Here is a 15,042-nt window from a genome sequence, read left to right on the forward strand (position 1 = left end):
TGGTTTACAATTTTTTTCTTTCAAGTTTTTATATATGTCACCTCATTGCCTTCTTGCCTGCATGGTTTCTGCCAAGTAATCAGAGCTTGGTTTTATTGTTTTCCCTTTGTATGTGACTTTTCATTTTTCTTGAGCTGCTCTCGGGATTCTTTCTTTGTCTTTGGTTTTAGTGACTTTGATTCTGATATGTCTTGGTGATTTTCTTTTGGAATCTATCCTCAATGGGGCTTGCTGAGCTTCTTAGATGGTCAGCTATTCATCTTTCATGATATTAAGGACATTTTCTGTCATCATATCTTCAACAATCCTCTCTGTGTTTTCCATCTTCTCCCCCTGTTCTGGAACTCCAATCACATCCAAATTTTTGTTTTTGATTGTATCCTACATCATTCTCAGGGTTTCTTCATTTTTCTTCATTCTTTTCTCTGATTTTCCCTCAAAGTGGTATCCAAGTATCCATCTTCAGTTTCACTGATCCTGTCTTCCATTGTTTCAAATTTCCTCCTAAAATCTATGGCACAGTCCATTTCTGAAATTTTGCTGTTTATCCTTGGCATTTCTAATTGCTGTGTTTGTATGATTTCTAGTTGTTTATTTGACATTTTGTTCTTGCATTATTTTCTTGAATTCTTCCATCATTTTGTATGACTTTTCCACGATTTTGTCTATTTTTGTCTGCATTTTCCTTCATCTCTTGGAGACTCCTGAATACTAGTTTTGAATTCCCTATCAGGTAGTTCATGCATATTTTCTTCTACTGGAAGGTCATCTGGTGTTTTATTTTGGATGCTTTCTGGAGCCATCCTATCTTTTTTTAATGTTTTGATATTGTTTGCTGTCCCTGAGACCTTCAGAAATTAATTTCTTCTTTTTTTTGATGGTGGGTTTGTTTGTTTCATTCTGATTTTTTGTTTTATTTGGTTATGTCTGGGCAAGTGGGTTCTGTGTGTTTTGTTGCTTGCTTGTCTATGGTCACAGTACTTCTCCCCACTTTGTCCAGGTGAGCAGAGCTGGTTGCTCACCTATGGTGCAACAGGGCAGGTTCAGCAGAGGGGGACATGTGGGGATGGGTAGTTTGCATCATGTACTGGGTCCTATGGGGCACAGTAGAAGGGCAGTGCAGTGCAGGGTTCAGTGGCCCACATCTGTGCCACTTGGAGGTGCAGTGCTCTGCATGTGGTGCAGATAGGCTGGAGAGAAGGGAAAGGATTGATGTGTGAAGCTAAGTAGGTGAGAGAAAGAAGAGAGAGAAACAGAAGCAATAAAAAAGAGGGAAAAATGAAGAAAAAAAGAAAAGTGAATAAAATGGCAGCAAGGTAGGGTTCAGCAGGTGGGACCAGGGCAGACACGGCAAGGTCATGTGCCAGTGGCTCTCTAGCTGACTGGTGTGGCTCAGCCTGTGGAGAAGGGGTGTCAGTGGAGCATGGGGTTAGGTAAGCTGGAGAAAGGAAAGAAAAGAAGGTAAGCAGAAAGAAGAAAGAAAAAACAAAATAAACAACAATAACAAGAAAATAAATATGGTGCCAGGAGAGCTAGCCATTGGAGGCATGCTGGAATTGGGGTGGTGGTAAGCTGAGGTCTCTTTCACTGAACAGCATGGCATGGCCCATGAAGAAGGTGTGGAGGCAGCATAGGCTCTAGATGGGAGGGTGAAGGAAAAGGGAGAAGAGTAAAGATAAAGAAAAAATAAAAAATATGGTGCTGAGGGAGTCGGCCTGTGGGGGCAGACCTGGGAGGCCATGTGCCAGAGGCTCTTTAGCTGAGCAGTACAACACATCCCGTTGAGAAGGGGGGGGTGGCACATAAGGCTAGGTTGTTGGGAGGAAGGAAAGGAAGAAAGAGAGAGAGAGAAGAAATAACAGCAACAATAAAAAAGAAAGCAAAACCAAAGAACCAAAAAAAAAAAAGAAATGCACTGAAGGATCTTGCCAGTGGGGGTGGCATGGACCCAGGAAGGCCATGTGCCCGTGGCTCTCTAGCAAAGCAGTGTGGCACAGCATATCAAGAATGGGTGGGGATGGCACATACAGCTAGGTGGGTGGGAGAAAGAAAAGGAAGAGGGAAAAGAAACTGAAAATGTGAAATGGCACTGAGAGAGCCTGCTGATGGGGTGTTGTGAACCTGGGAAGACTGTGTGTAGGTGGCTCTCTAGATGAGCAATGTAGCACAGCTCATCAAGAAGGGACAGACATGGTACACGGGGCTTGGTGGATGGGAGAGAGGAAAGGAAGGAAGGGAAAGAGAAATAAAAACCAAAGAAAAAATAAACAAAATAAAAAATGGCGCTGAGGGAGCCTGCCGGTGGGGTGGCGCAGACACAGGGAAGCTGGGTGTTGGTGGTTCTCTAGCTAAGTGGTGTAGCACAGCCCATCAAGGAGGGGCAGAGACAGCACATGTAGCTAGGTGGGCGGGCGAAAGGAAGGGAGAGAGCGATAAGAAACAAAAAAAAAAGAAAAAAAAAATTGGTGCTGAGGGAACCTGCCAATGGGATAGCTCAGATTGGGGAAGCTGTGTGCCAGCGGCTCTCTAGCCAAGTGGTGTGGTACAGCCTGCCAAGAAGGGGAAGAGATGGCACACAGTGTTAGTTGGACAGGAGAAAGGAAAGGAAGGAGGTGAGATAGAGAGAAGAAATAAAAAAAAAAGTAAAAAAAAAACAACAACAAGGACAAAAATGGCACTGAAAGGGTCAGCTGGTGGGGGTGGGGCAAATCTGGGTGGCAAGGAGCTGCTGTCTCTCTGGTTGAGAGACCATGGCCCATTGGAAAGTGGCAGAGGCCAAGTAGAGAGAAGAAGGATGCGGGGGTGGGACAGCATGTATTCCTGGTTACCAGGTGCTCTGTCTCCTGTTGGGAGCTCTGTGAAGTTGCCTTCTTCTATTCCCTGTCCACCATTCTTGGTGACTGAGGTCCAAGATGGCCAGTCTGTGCTGCGTTAGCACATAGGTATGGACCTCCCCTCCACAGCTCTCCTCATTCTCTGTTCTCTGTCTGTTTCTTATTCCATTCAGTGCTTCATTGAGCTCTTTATCCCTTCATTTGATGCTTAGGGTTCCAGGATTGACATTTGTATCTGTTTTAATTAGTTTCTCAGGTCTTTGCTCCAGAGGGACAGCATGGTGCTTCTGTCTATAGCATCATGTTGGCTCTGCCTCTCTTGAGAAAGTGGTATTTTGGGGGCTTTTTAGTGCCGTTTTTGCCAGATTTTAATTTCAATGTCCTATTCATTTTATAAAATAATTTAGAATATTTCTCTTTTTTTTTTTTTCTTATATCACACAATTCATTTAAAGCAAGGTTTCATAATAGTGGCACTACTGACATTTTTGGCTAAAAAATTCTTTGTTGTGGGGGTTGTCCTGTGCATTATAGGATGTTTGGCAGCATTCCTGGCCTCTACCCAATAAATGCCAGTAGTTGGTACTCAAAAAATCTCCAACATTGCCAAATGTCCTCCAGGAGACAAAATTGCCCCTGGTTGATAATGACTGAACTAAAGCTAAAGAAAAGTACCTGTAACTTTTCAATTTTTTTTTTTTTTATCTTTGATAGAATTAGAAACATCTTGTATTCTACACTGATTGGGGGTTTAACTGAAGATCTTTCATTTATTGTAAAATATCTTTTTTGTCTTTTCCTCATAATTTTGAAACAAATCTCTATAACTAAAATAATCTCTTTTACCATCTCTATGTAAAAATGGTTTCCTTCTTTTTTTTTTTACAGAAGCAACTATCATTTGCTCTTAACCACTGCACCGCCAGGGCTCCCAATGTACATTAGTGCTTAAAAAAAAAAAAAAAAATCACTCAAACTGAATTAATCCATTTATACTAACTAGATCAGTGATATGTTTATGTGTAACGCATCCAAAGTGTACAATTACAATACAACAATATCTTAGACGATGCAATAAGTTACACGTTTTTCTAGAGAAATAATAAAGTTGCATTTAACAGAAAATATTTTATACTCCTCGGGTTTAAAATTTAAAGTACTGAAAACTAAAAATTCAGTTCTTCATTCATACCAGCCACATTTCAAGTGCTCAAGGACCACATGTGACTAGTGGTTACCATATTGGACAAGGCAGCTCTAGTATGTCTCATCAAAATTTCAAAGGACACACATCATCTTGTAAATGTCTTTAGTTTAGGCTTAGTAATTCATAGGAAAGTTTTGATATATTCATTTTTTATCACACGGTCCATGTTTTGAGAAAAAAGAGAAAGTATTTCCCCAGTTCAAGCACCGGACAATTAATATAGCCCTGGAGAAGGACGACTGGCATCCAAAGACAGTTGTTAAGATTGACTAAACCAATGCTTCTCAAATTTGAGTTTCCCCTGCAATAGAGACTCATGTCTGAGAAGCATTGTATTAAAAGTTTAAGCCTAACTCTACAAATGATTATTAGGCATCGAAGTGACCATACAAAGAATCATAGGTGTGGATACTTACATTTATGAAATCTTGTGCCAACACTCAATATTAAGATTGTTATTCATTTGACCATTAAAATGAAAACACAGCATTTAAACACACTCAAAAAAAATTCATGGACCTCTCAAAATATACTTGGAAAACAAGACCTGGAAGTTACATTGCCACCAAGCAAATCACTTCAGATACTCAAAATATGAGCAGATAACTTCAATTTGATAATGATACAATTCTGTTCTGGGATGCAGTGTGGTATAAAGGAAAGGGCTTTGGCACTAGATATAAAAAAAAAAAATTGCCAACAAGTTGATTCTGACTCATGGTAACCCCCAGTATTTCAGAGTAGAACTGTGCTCCACAGGGTTTTTCAATGGCTTTCAAGTAGAAAGCCAGGCCTTTCTTCCATGGAGCCCTGGTGGTGCAGTGGTTAAGAGCTCGACTGCTAACCAACAGGTCAGCAGTTCGAACCCATCAGCCGCTCCTTGGAAGCCCTATGGGGTAGTTCTAATCTGTCCTATAGGGTCACTATGAGTCGGAATCGGCTCAACAGCAATGGGTTTTTTCTTCCACAGCACTGCTGGGTGGATTTGAACCACCAACCTTTTGGTTAGCAGTGGAAAGCAAACCATTTGCACTACCCAGGGACCTGAGCTAGCATACCAAAAAACAACAACAACAACAACAACAAAAAAACCCCTGTTGCTGTGGAATTGATTCTCACCCATAGTGACACTATAGGACAGAGTAGAACTGCCTTACAGGGTTTCCCAGGCTGTAAATCTTAATGCAAGCAGACTGCTACATCTTTCTCCTGTGGAGTAGCTGGTGGGTTCAAACAACTGACCGTTTGGCTAGCAGCCAAGCACTTAATCACTGCATCATCAGGGCTCCTTTGACCTAGCATAAACCAAAACCAAACCCATTGCCATCGAGTTGATTCCAACTCATAACGATCCTATATCCAAAAAAAACCAAACCCACTGCCGTAGAGTTGATTCCGACTCACAGCAACCCTATAGGACAGAGTAGAATTGCCCCACAGAGTTTCCAAGGAGTGCTGGTAGATTCGAAATGCCGACCTTTTGGTTAGCAGATGTAGCATTTAACCACTACGCCACCAGGGTTTCCACGATCCTATACCAGGGATCATTTCTTAAATCCAATGTGTCCCACACGGTGACTTTGGGGAAATTCCTTAGCCTCGTGAATTTCAGATTCGCTAACTGCAAAAAAGTCATAATGATACCTACCTCACGGTGTTTTGGACAATTGATGTAGATGATTTTAGTTAAAATACCTCAATATGATGCCTAGCACATACTTTTAATGCTTATTAGTTGCTTCCTCTTTCCTAGGGATCCTTTCAGAGAAAATCTGACTAACTCTGGCTGCCAAGCTTGGCTTTTATTCATGCTCTCTGTTCTCAGGCAACTTGTTTAAATCAGTTCCAAACTCCTATTAATCACTCTCTCATTTCATGTTACATTCACAGCCAAGTCACTCTTTCCAGCACGCCTTAACTTATGTGTAAGAATGTTGAACAAAATGTCCAGCCATACTTGTCTGAAGGGTGGGACTCCACGAAATACCCAGCAAATGGACAATAAATTCGGGGTTGCAGGTCCTTCACCAGCCGAGCCTTGTAGTTGAGGAGCTTCCTCCTTTCTGTTTTGATGAATTGGGCTTTCCATTCCTCTGAAATGACAGGGTTTGGGTTAGAGTCTCTTCTATTCAGGAATAACAGGGAAACAAAAGTTCCACTAGACTGGAGCTCTTTCAAGAGATAAAATTGATGGGTGGCTACTGCAGAAATAGAGCAAAGCTCCCTGAATCATCAGTGCAGGGATTTCCTCTGCTTTATTCTGCTCAGCTGCTTCTGTGAAGATTTGTAGTGTTGGAAACCCTGTGGGGCCGTCCTACTCTGTCCTATGAGGTTGCTATGAGTAGAAATCAACTCAATGGCAATGGACAGACAGGTATTTTCCTGGGGGAAATAATCCCACAAATAACTAATATTTTGCTTGAAAAAATAACCAACTGTATCCTAGTTGGTTACCAGACCTACCAAAGGCACTGAGGCTCCTCCTTGTTTATAGCAGTACATTAGGACCCAAGGTGGCACGTGTTGTACCTCGCATGTGTGCCCATTTCAAGGGCATTGTCATTCTTGAAATTAATTTTTTACTAACACGAAAATGACTTCATCACCTCAATGGATTGTAAAAGCAAAGTATGCTCATCATAACCTGGCAATGTACAGTGGTTAAGAGCATGGGCGTTGGAGTCAGACTTAGGATCAAAATCCAGCTCCACCACTTGCTAGTTGTGCATATTGGCAAATTACTTACATTCTTTATTTCCTCTTCTGTACTTCGGAATAACGATACCTACCTCACAGGTTTTTCGTCTGTTCATTTGCTCACTCATTCATGTAACTGATATTTACTAAACTACTACTATGTGCTAGACATGGTTCTCCAAACCAAAACCAAACTTGTTGCAGTTGAGTCAATTCCAACTCATAGCGACCCTATAGGACAGAGCAGAACTGCCCCATAGAGGTTCCAAGAAGTGCCGGGTGGATTCAAAACGCCAACCTTTTGGTTAGCAGATGTAGCACTTAACCACTACGCCACCAGGGTTTCCAACCTGGTTCTACACACTGGGAATATGGTGAAAAAGACCAAGCAGGTCCCTGCTCTCATGGAGAGTTCACTCTATTGAAAGAAGCAAATAATTAACCAGAAAATAAATAAGGTCATTTTAAAGATGGATGTGATACCAAGAAGATAAAACAAGGCAAGGGGCTATAGAGCAGCTGGGTAAGGTGGGATGGAGTAGGGGGGAATCACTGGGTAGGGCAGTCAGTGAGGAGACAACAGTTGACCTGGTACATCAGGGGAAAGAGCACTCCACACAGTGGAAACAGCAAATGCAAAAACCTGGGCAAGAATACATTTAGAACGTTGGGTCTGAGGAACAAAAAGCATGCTGGGTGGGCTGATGGATAGCAAGCAAAGGGAAGACAAGTAGTACAGGAGGCTGGGAAATAGGCAGGACCCAGGTCATGTAGAGAGCACGGTGTCACAGAGCTGTTACTATTGTTACTGCTACAAAAGTCTGGTAAACACCAAAAAAAAAAAACTTTACCCATAACTCAGACATAACCACTACTAACATTTTCGTATATTCCAGACCTTTTTATTAAAATACATGTGCATGCGTGTACGTCTGTGCATGCGTGTATGTCTGTGCACGCCACGCAACCATTCACGCGCAAGCACATACACATGCTAAAGTTGCTTATTGTTAAGGTAGTGGAGATTCCTCCTCACGCCTGCTGTTTCTTTCCAGGTGAAGGGAAGACACTGTGATGACATTTCTGGCTTCTTTCCTTCTCTTTATTCACTCTTCACAGAGACCTGGAATGACGGCTCCGACTGGTCAATTTGTTAGCCTGCCCACAGTGACCAAGAGTATTCTGTCCTTCCATATGCTATAAGTTTTGCAGAGGCTCACTGCTGCAGAGGAAAGCTCACTGCAGTTCAGCACCACCTGATATTGGGCTGATAATTCTGCCTAATTCCAGGATTCAGGATTAGCAGACCCATGTGACTAACAGATGGAAAGCCACATACTCCAATCTGGCCTGAATAAGTAGTGAAGGTGCTATATATATATATATTAATTTTTATTGTGCTTTAAGCGAGAGTTTACAAACCAAGTCAGTCTCTCACACAAAAACTTATATACTCCTTGCTATATGCTCCTGGTAACCCTGGTGGTGTACTGGTTAAGTGCCATGGCTGCTAACCAAAGGGTTGGCAGTTCGAATCCGCCAGACGCTCCTTGGAAACTCTATGGGGCAGTTCTACTCTGTCCTATAGGGTCGCTATGAGTCGGAATCGACTCAACGCACTGGGTTTTTTTTGTTTTGGTTTATATGCTCCTAGTTGCCCTCACTCTAATGAGACAGCACACTCCTTCCCTCCGCTCTCTATTTTCGCGTCCATTCAGCCAGCCTCTGCCCCACTCTGCCCGCTCATCTCTTCTCCAGACAGGAGCAGCCCACATAGTCTCATGTGTCTACTTGATCCAAGGAGCTCACTCTTCACCTGTATCATTTTCTATCCCATAGTCCAGTCCAATCCCTGTCTGAAGAGTTGGCTTTGGGAATGGTTCCTGTCTTGGGCTAACAGAAGGTCTGGAGACCATGACCTCTGGGGTCCTTCTAATCCCAGTCAGACCATTAAGTCTGGTCTTTTTACAAGAATTTGGGGTCTGCATCCCACTGCTGTCCTGCTCCCTCACGGGTTCTGTGCTGTGTTCCCTGTCAGGGCAGGCATCGGTTATAGCTGGGCACCATCTAGTACTTCTGGTCTCAGGCTGATGTGGTCTCTGGTTTATGTGGCCCTTTCTGTCTCTTGGGCTCATAATTACCTTGTGTCTTTGATGTTCTTCATTCTCCTTTGCTCTAGGTGGGCTGAGACCAATTCATGCATCTTAGATGGACACTTGCTAGCGTTTAAGACCCCAGACACTACTCTCCAAAGTGGGATGCAGAATGTTTTCTTAATAGATTTTATTATGCCAATTGACTTAGATGTCCCCTGAAACCATGGTCCCCAAACCCCTGCCCCTGCTACGCTGGCCTTCGAAGCATTCAGTTTACTCAGGAAACTTCTTTGCTTTTGGTTAGCCCAGTTGTGCTGACCTCTCCTGTATTGTGTGTTGTCTTTCACTTCATTTTTAAAATAGTTCTTATCTCCTATCTAGTTATTGAAAACCCCTCTCCCTCCCGCCCTCCCTGCTCTGGTAACCATCAAAGAATATTTTCTTCTCTGTTTAAACTATTTTTTGAGTTCTTATAGTAGTGGTCTCATGAAATATTTGTCCTTTTGCAACTGACTAATTTCACTTAGCAAATGCCTTCAAGATTCCTCCATATTATGAAATGTTTCACAGATTCATCGTTGTTCTTTATTGACGCATAGTATTCCATTGTGTGAATATACAATAATTTATTTATCCATTCATCCATCGATGGGCACCTTGGTTGCTTCCAACTTTTTGCTATTGTAAACAGTGCTGCAACGAACATGGGTGTGCTTATATCTGTTTGTGTAAAGGCTCTTATTTCTCTAGGGTATATTCCAAAGAGTGGGACTGCTGGATCATATGGTAGTTCTATGTCTAGCTTTTTAAGGAAGCACCAAATCGATTTCCAAAGTGATTGTACAATTTTATGTTCCCACCAGCAGTGTATAAGTGTTCCAGTCTCTCCACAACCTCTCCAACATTTATTATTCTGTGTTTTTTGGATTAATGCCAGCCTTGTTGGAGTGAGATGTAATCTCATTGTTGTTTTGATTTGCATTTCTCTAATGGCTAAAGATTGTGGGCATTTCCTCATGTATCTGCTAGCTACCTGAATGTCTTCTTTAGTGAAGTGCCTGTTCATATCCTTTCACCATTTTTTAATTGGGTTATTTGCCTTTTTGTAGTTAAGCTTTTGCAGTATCATGTAGATTTTAGAGATCAGATGCTGATCAAAAATATCATAGCTAAAAACTTTTTCCCAGTCTGTAGGTAATCTTTTTACTCTTTTGGTGAAGTCTTTGGATGAGCATAGGTCTTTGATTTTTAGGAGCTCCCAGTTATCTAGTTTCTCTTCTGCATTGTTAGTAATGTTGTGTATGCCGTTTATTCCATGTATTAGGGGTCCTAGCATTGTTCCTATTTTCTTCTTCCATGATGGGAAGGTGATATTTTTTACTCCATCTTTACTCTTCGTTTTATTGCCCAACTTGTTTAGAACTGAGGTGGTCCTCCTTGGCGAACACAACACATTATATATTTAGTAAAACCCAGGCTTGGCGGGGGGTTGAATTTGAGAATTCCTTTTTAGATAGCAGGAACAAAGGAGAGAGGATAGAGAAGAGGGTGACTATTTTATAGGGGTGGATTATCCAATAAGCAAGGTAAGCACAGGCTTAAAAAAAACACATCAAAGTGACACCCATGTGAAATTGTTCACTACAGATTAGTAAATAAGCACAAGTAAGCCCCTGCTTACCTTGTACTATTGATTATTTTGTGTCCCCCCAAAATGTGTGTCAAATTGGCTAGGCCATGATTCCCAGTATTACGTGGTTGTGCACCATTTTGTGATCTGATGTGATTACCCTGTGTGTTGGAAATCCTGACCTCTATGATGTTAATGAGGCAGGATTAGAGACAGTTATATTAATGAGGCAGGACTCAGTCTACAAAATTAGGTTGCATCTTGAGTCAATCTCTTTTGAGACATAAAAGAGCAGACAGGAAGGGAATCTCACACTACCAAGAAGAGCCAGGAGTAGAATGTGTCCCTTGGACCCAGAGTCCTTTTGCTGACAAGCTCCTAGACCCAGTAGAAGATTGATGACAAAGACCTTCCCCCAGGGCCAACAGAGAGAGAAAGCCTTCCCCTAGAACTGGCACTCTGAATATGTACATGTAGCCTCCTAAACTATGAGAGAATAAATTTATCTTTGTTAAAGCCATCTGCTTGAGGTATTTCTGTTATGGCAGCACTAGAAAACTAAGACACATTGCTTATTGGATAATCTTCCCCTGGTATTTTAGGGAGGTAGGCAGGTCTGTGGCTGGAGAAACACGGTGTATGTGGGTAATTTGATAGGTCTGTGAGTCTGTAACTTGCCAATTTTTACTGAAGAAAAGTTTTAAAGTTTATTTTAATGTGAGAATTCAGTTATTTAGGATCACTGAAGCTGGCTATAACATGTTAAGCCTTCTTTCATTTAACCATATCTTCAATTTACCAAGAACATTTAAACCTGGATTGCCAATCTCACAACTTTCCTATCCTGCTCTATAGCATACACTGTGGATTCAGATGACTCTTCCTCAACTCCTCCTGAGTTTCTCAGTCTTTCCTTCATGTTTCATTATCATATTTTGAGCAAGATTTTAGTTTATTATCTGGGGTTTACAAGTCATCTTCCAAGGTCCCTGGATGTCACAAACGGTTTGCACTCAGTTTGGAACCAAAAGGTTGGCAATTTGAACCCACCCAGTGGCACCACAACCTGTTTCAGTCAAGATTACAGCCAAGAAAACCCTAATGGAGCAGTTCTACTCTGTAACACATAGGGTCTCTTAAGTCACAAACCAACAAAAACAAAATCAAAAGCAAGTCAGCTTCCCAAAAAAGATTATAAGCTTCTTGTAGGTAGGGACCATGTCTTTTATCTTTGCATTCTTTTCCACAGCATTTAGCAAAGTGCTGCTTTTTAGTAAGCTAGCTACCTTGGAGTCATTTCCAACTCATGGCGACCCCACGTATGTCAGAGTAGAACCGTACAGTTTTCAAATGGCTGGTTTTTTGGAAGTACATTGCTAGCCCTTTTTCCTGAGGCACCTCTGAGTGGACTCGAACCTCCAAACTTTCCCTTAGTAGTCGAACGCATTAACTGTTTGCATCACCCAGGGACTCCTTGCTTTGTATTACCTGTTGCCATTTAGTCAATTCTAACTCATAGCGACCCTACAAGGCAGAATAGAAATCCCACAGGATTTCCAAGGCTGTAAGTCTTTACAGGAGCAGACTGCCACATCTTTCTCCTGTGGAGCAGTTGGTGGGTTCAAACCACCCACCTTTCAGTAAGCAGTTGAACATTTAGCCATTTCACCACCAGGGCTCCTTTCACTTTGTATTACTTTGATATAAAATAGTACCTGTAAACTTTCCACCACTGAAAGTCATTGGAAAGCCAGATGCTCCTCCAGCAAAATCACTCATCATGAGAGCAGCTTTCTCAGGCAGCCTACCCCCGTTGGGTCTGGTGCAGTCCACTGTATTGAGTATTTTATGGCCTGTGGAGAAACAAAGTAGTATGGATATTCAAGGTGAAATCTCAAATACCGTGGCTTGAGTTCCTAAACCTATATGGGTTATAAACTGTATAATCTGATTTATTTAATTATGGAAGAACTGCTTGTGTCCAAGAAAAAACAAAGAGATTAAGATATCAAAAACTAAAGTCTTAAACAGCATATTTTGAATTTTCGAGTGAGTAAGTTCATTCTATTTGACTTGGTGGGTTCTGGGTGTCTCATGGGGACAGTTAGTTTGGTTCCACCACAGGATTGTAGACAGACTGGATCCCTAACCTTAGCCAACTGTCTCCAAACATTGAGCCCAAAGGATCTAGGGGAGAGAGTCACTGGATCAGCATAAATTCTTCAACCTTTTGCAAATTCCATGCAAAGCTGATATTCAACTGATTGTTGAGTCAGTAAGGACACCTTCTCACATGAAAGGAAGACATGTATAGAATATTACCATGTAATATAATATACTTAATAAAGATAGGTTTAAATAAATTATTATAGGCTCAATATGAAATATCTGTTACCTTATGAGAAAAGCTTTGCACCTGTCACTACACAGACTACAATACTGGTAGTTTGTTCTCTGTGAAGATTATCTAAATGATAGCTTATTTTTCTAAGACAAGAATACTTGTTACCCGCTGTCGTTGAGTCCCTTCCAACTCATAGTGACCTTATAGGACAGAGTAGAACTGCCCCTTAGGGTTTCCGAAGAGCAGCTGGTGGATTTGAACTGCAGACCTTTTGGTCAGCAGCTGAGCTCTTAACCGCTGAGCCACCAGGGCCCCAAGATAAGAATATAATATGCTGTATTCTATGAAAATAAATATGAAAGAAAAAGATGATCTTAGGATGAAATTTTGGATAGCTATTATTATCCTTTCTACCAATAGTATTTTTCATTGTTGATGACGGTAAGAAAGTACCTTTGTACTCCACAATAATGCAAGTATCCATCTCTGGATGAACACCATCCATCAGGATCATGAATCGAAGATTCTTGTCTACCTGAAATTTAACAATAAAACCAACAACTGTGTATGGCAGTTTGGCTTTTAATTCAAGACTTGGTAAGTCTTCTGGAAAGACTGGTAAATTAGCAACTTAAATTTGAAAGATAGTTCTCATTCCGAATTAGATTTATTAACCTGTCCTACAGTTATTCCATTGTTAATGGAAAGAAAAACATCTTTACCAAAGACAGTTCTGCCCAACATTTAAATCTCAAATAAGGGCTATATTTACACTCTACCAAGCAAGGACAATATCGGCCACTGCTTCCTTAATCTTAAAGTGACTAAAATTCACCCTGGAAAATAGAACCTGGAAGTATGAAAAGAACACAGATATCTAACCTGCTGCCATACTCCAAATGGTAAGACATTGATATTCGTCAATTGGACACCACTCTGATTCAGATTCCAAAATACAGGTCTTTCCGTGTTTCCAACATAAATGGGAATATCTGGTCTTCTCTTAGCAAGCTTTTTCAGTGTGGGGTAACTAGGATCAAACAGATGGAAAGATTGAAAGGAAAAAAAAAAACAAAAACATAGGATCATCTTATACAAGAGACCGTTTGCTCCTTATACCGACATGTTAACTGAGAAGCAAGGGATTGAAAAAACAGACTCTTGCCAGAGTTTAGAAGAAGAGTTTCTGCTCAAGACTGATTAGAATGGTGAAAGGAGTTTTCTGGAAGATTCCTCCTTATTGTTAAAACATATCACATGCCACAGTGTGTACATCAACCAAGTGTGCATGTTCCATGTACACACATGCCACGGTGTGTACATCAACCAAGTGTGCGTGTTCCATCTTCTATGCTGGTGCTGCTTTGGGTAAGGGTAGTTTTAACAGAAGGTACAAAGAGGAAAAATCATGCAGAAGAGATTGTGGGCAGGTGAAGATAACCATGATCTCTGTTTCTTCCTGTTTCTGAAGCACCATCTCCCAGTGAGAGAGAGGACCAGGACATAGCACTGGATGAGGAGAACCCATGGGTCAGAGTTTTTCAACCTTCCAAGGTTGGTAGCCAAAGAATGTGTCCTTTGTCCTTAAGGAGGGTCAGAGCTTACCAGCTAGGCAAGGTAATATAATGTAGAGAAAAACTACATTGAACATTTGTAGTAATCCTGGCACAGTACACAGTCAATCACCCAAGTATTTTCGAGTACTATATATATTAACTCATCTTTCATTTATCAAGCATTCATTTATATGCAAGGATTGTGTACAACTCTGGGTTGTGGTAGAAAAATGAATAACAAACAAATCAATGGCTAGGTACCTGTTTTATCTCAAACGGGGTGCTGGGAAATGTCACATGTTTTTTATTTGATCCACTCCAAAAAAAAAACTGAGTTTTTTTTTTTTTTATTGTTTTTGCACATGAGGAAAAATATTCAGAAATATACATCTAACAGATAGTAATTTGGTATACATATTTGGTTTTTCTGACTTTAAACCAAGTGTTTCTTCTATTATAAGATAGTTCCCAATTTTAATGAGCATAGCAAGAATCGTGGAAAAATCAGACTTGTACATAGACTACAATTTCAGGCAAAATAATAAGGAAAGCATAAACGAATCTGCTTATCAGAACTTAACTGTAATAACAGCCTAGTTCCAGCACTGTGTTAGAAGCTGTCCAAATAGTAGAATGGGGGGGAAGGGGTGGGGAGGGGGTTGGTAGATTTTTTTTTCC

The 15,042-nt window shown here is 41.0% G+C and overlaps 1 protein-coding gene across 7 annotated transcripts in view; it reads right to left on the reverse strand.

The window, feature by feature from the left end:
• The window catches only part of LOC104846471 (cytidine monophosphate-N-acetylneuraminic acid hydroxylase), a 499,820-nt gene that overhangs the window by 40,389 nt on the left and 444,389 nt on the right, over positions 1-15,042 (reverse strand). For all 7 annotated transcript variants that reach the window (XM_064281568.1, XM_064281579.1, XM_064281578.1 and 4 more), the window contains 4 exons: positions 13,691-13,838; positions 13,262-13,343; positions 12,180-12,317; positions 5,999-6,134 (listed from right to left, as the gene is read on the reverse strand). In XM_064281568.1, the coding sequence (XP_064137638.1) occupies positions 5,999-6,134; positions 12,180-12,317; positions 13,262-13,343; positions 13,691-13,838 (504 nt within the window). The remainder of the gene's footprint in view (positions 1-5,998; positions 6,135-12,179; positions 12,318-13,261; positions 13,344-13,690; positions 13,839-15,042) is intronic.

This window comes from Loxodonta africana, chromosome 1 (genome assembly GCF_030014295.1).
Source record: "Loxodonta africana isolate mLoxAfr1 chromosome 1, mLoxAfr1.hap2, whole genome shotgun sequence".
Lineage (NCBI taxonomy): Eukaryota > Metazoa > Chordata > Mammalia > Proboscidea > Elephantidae > Loxodonta > Loxodonta africana.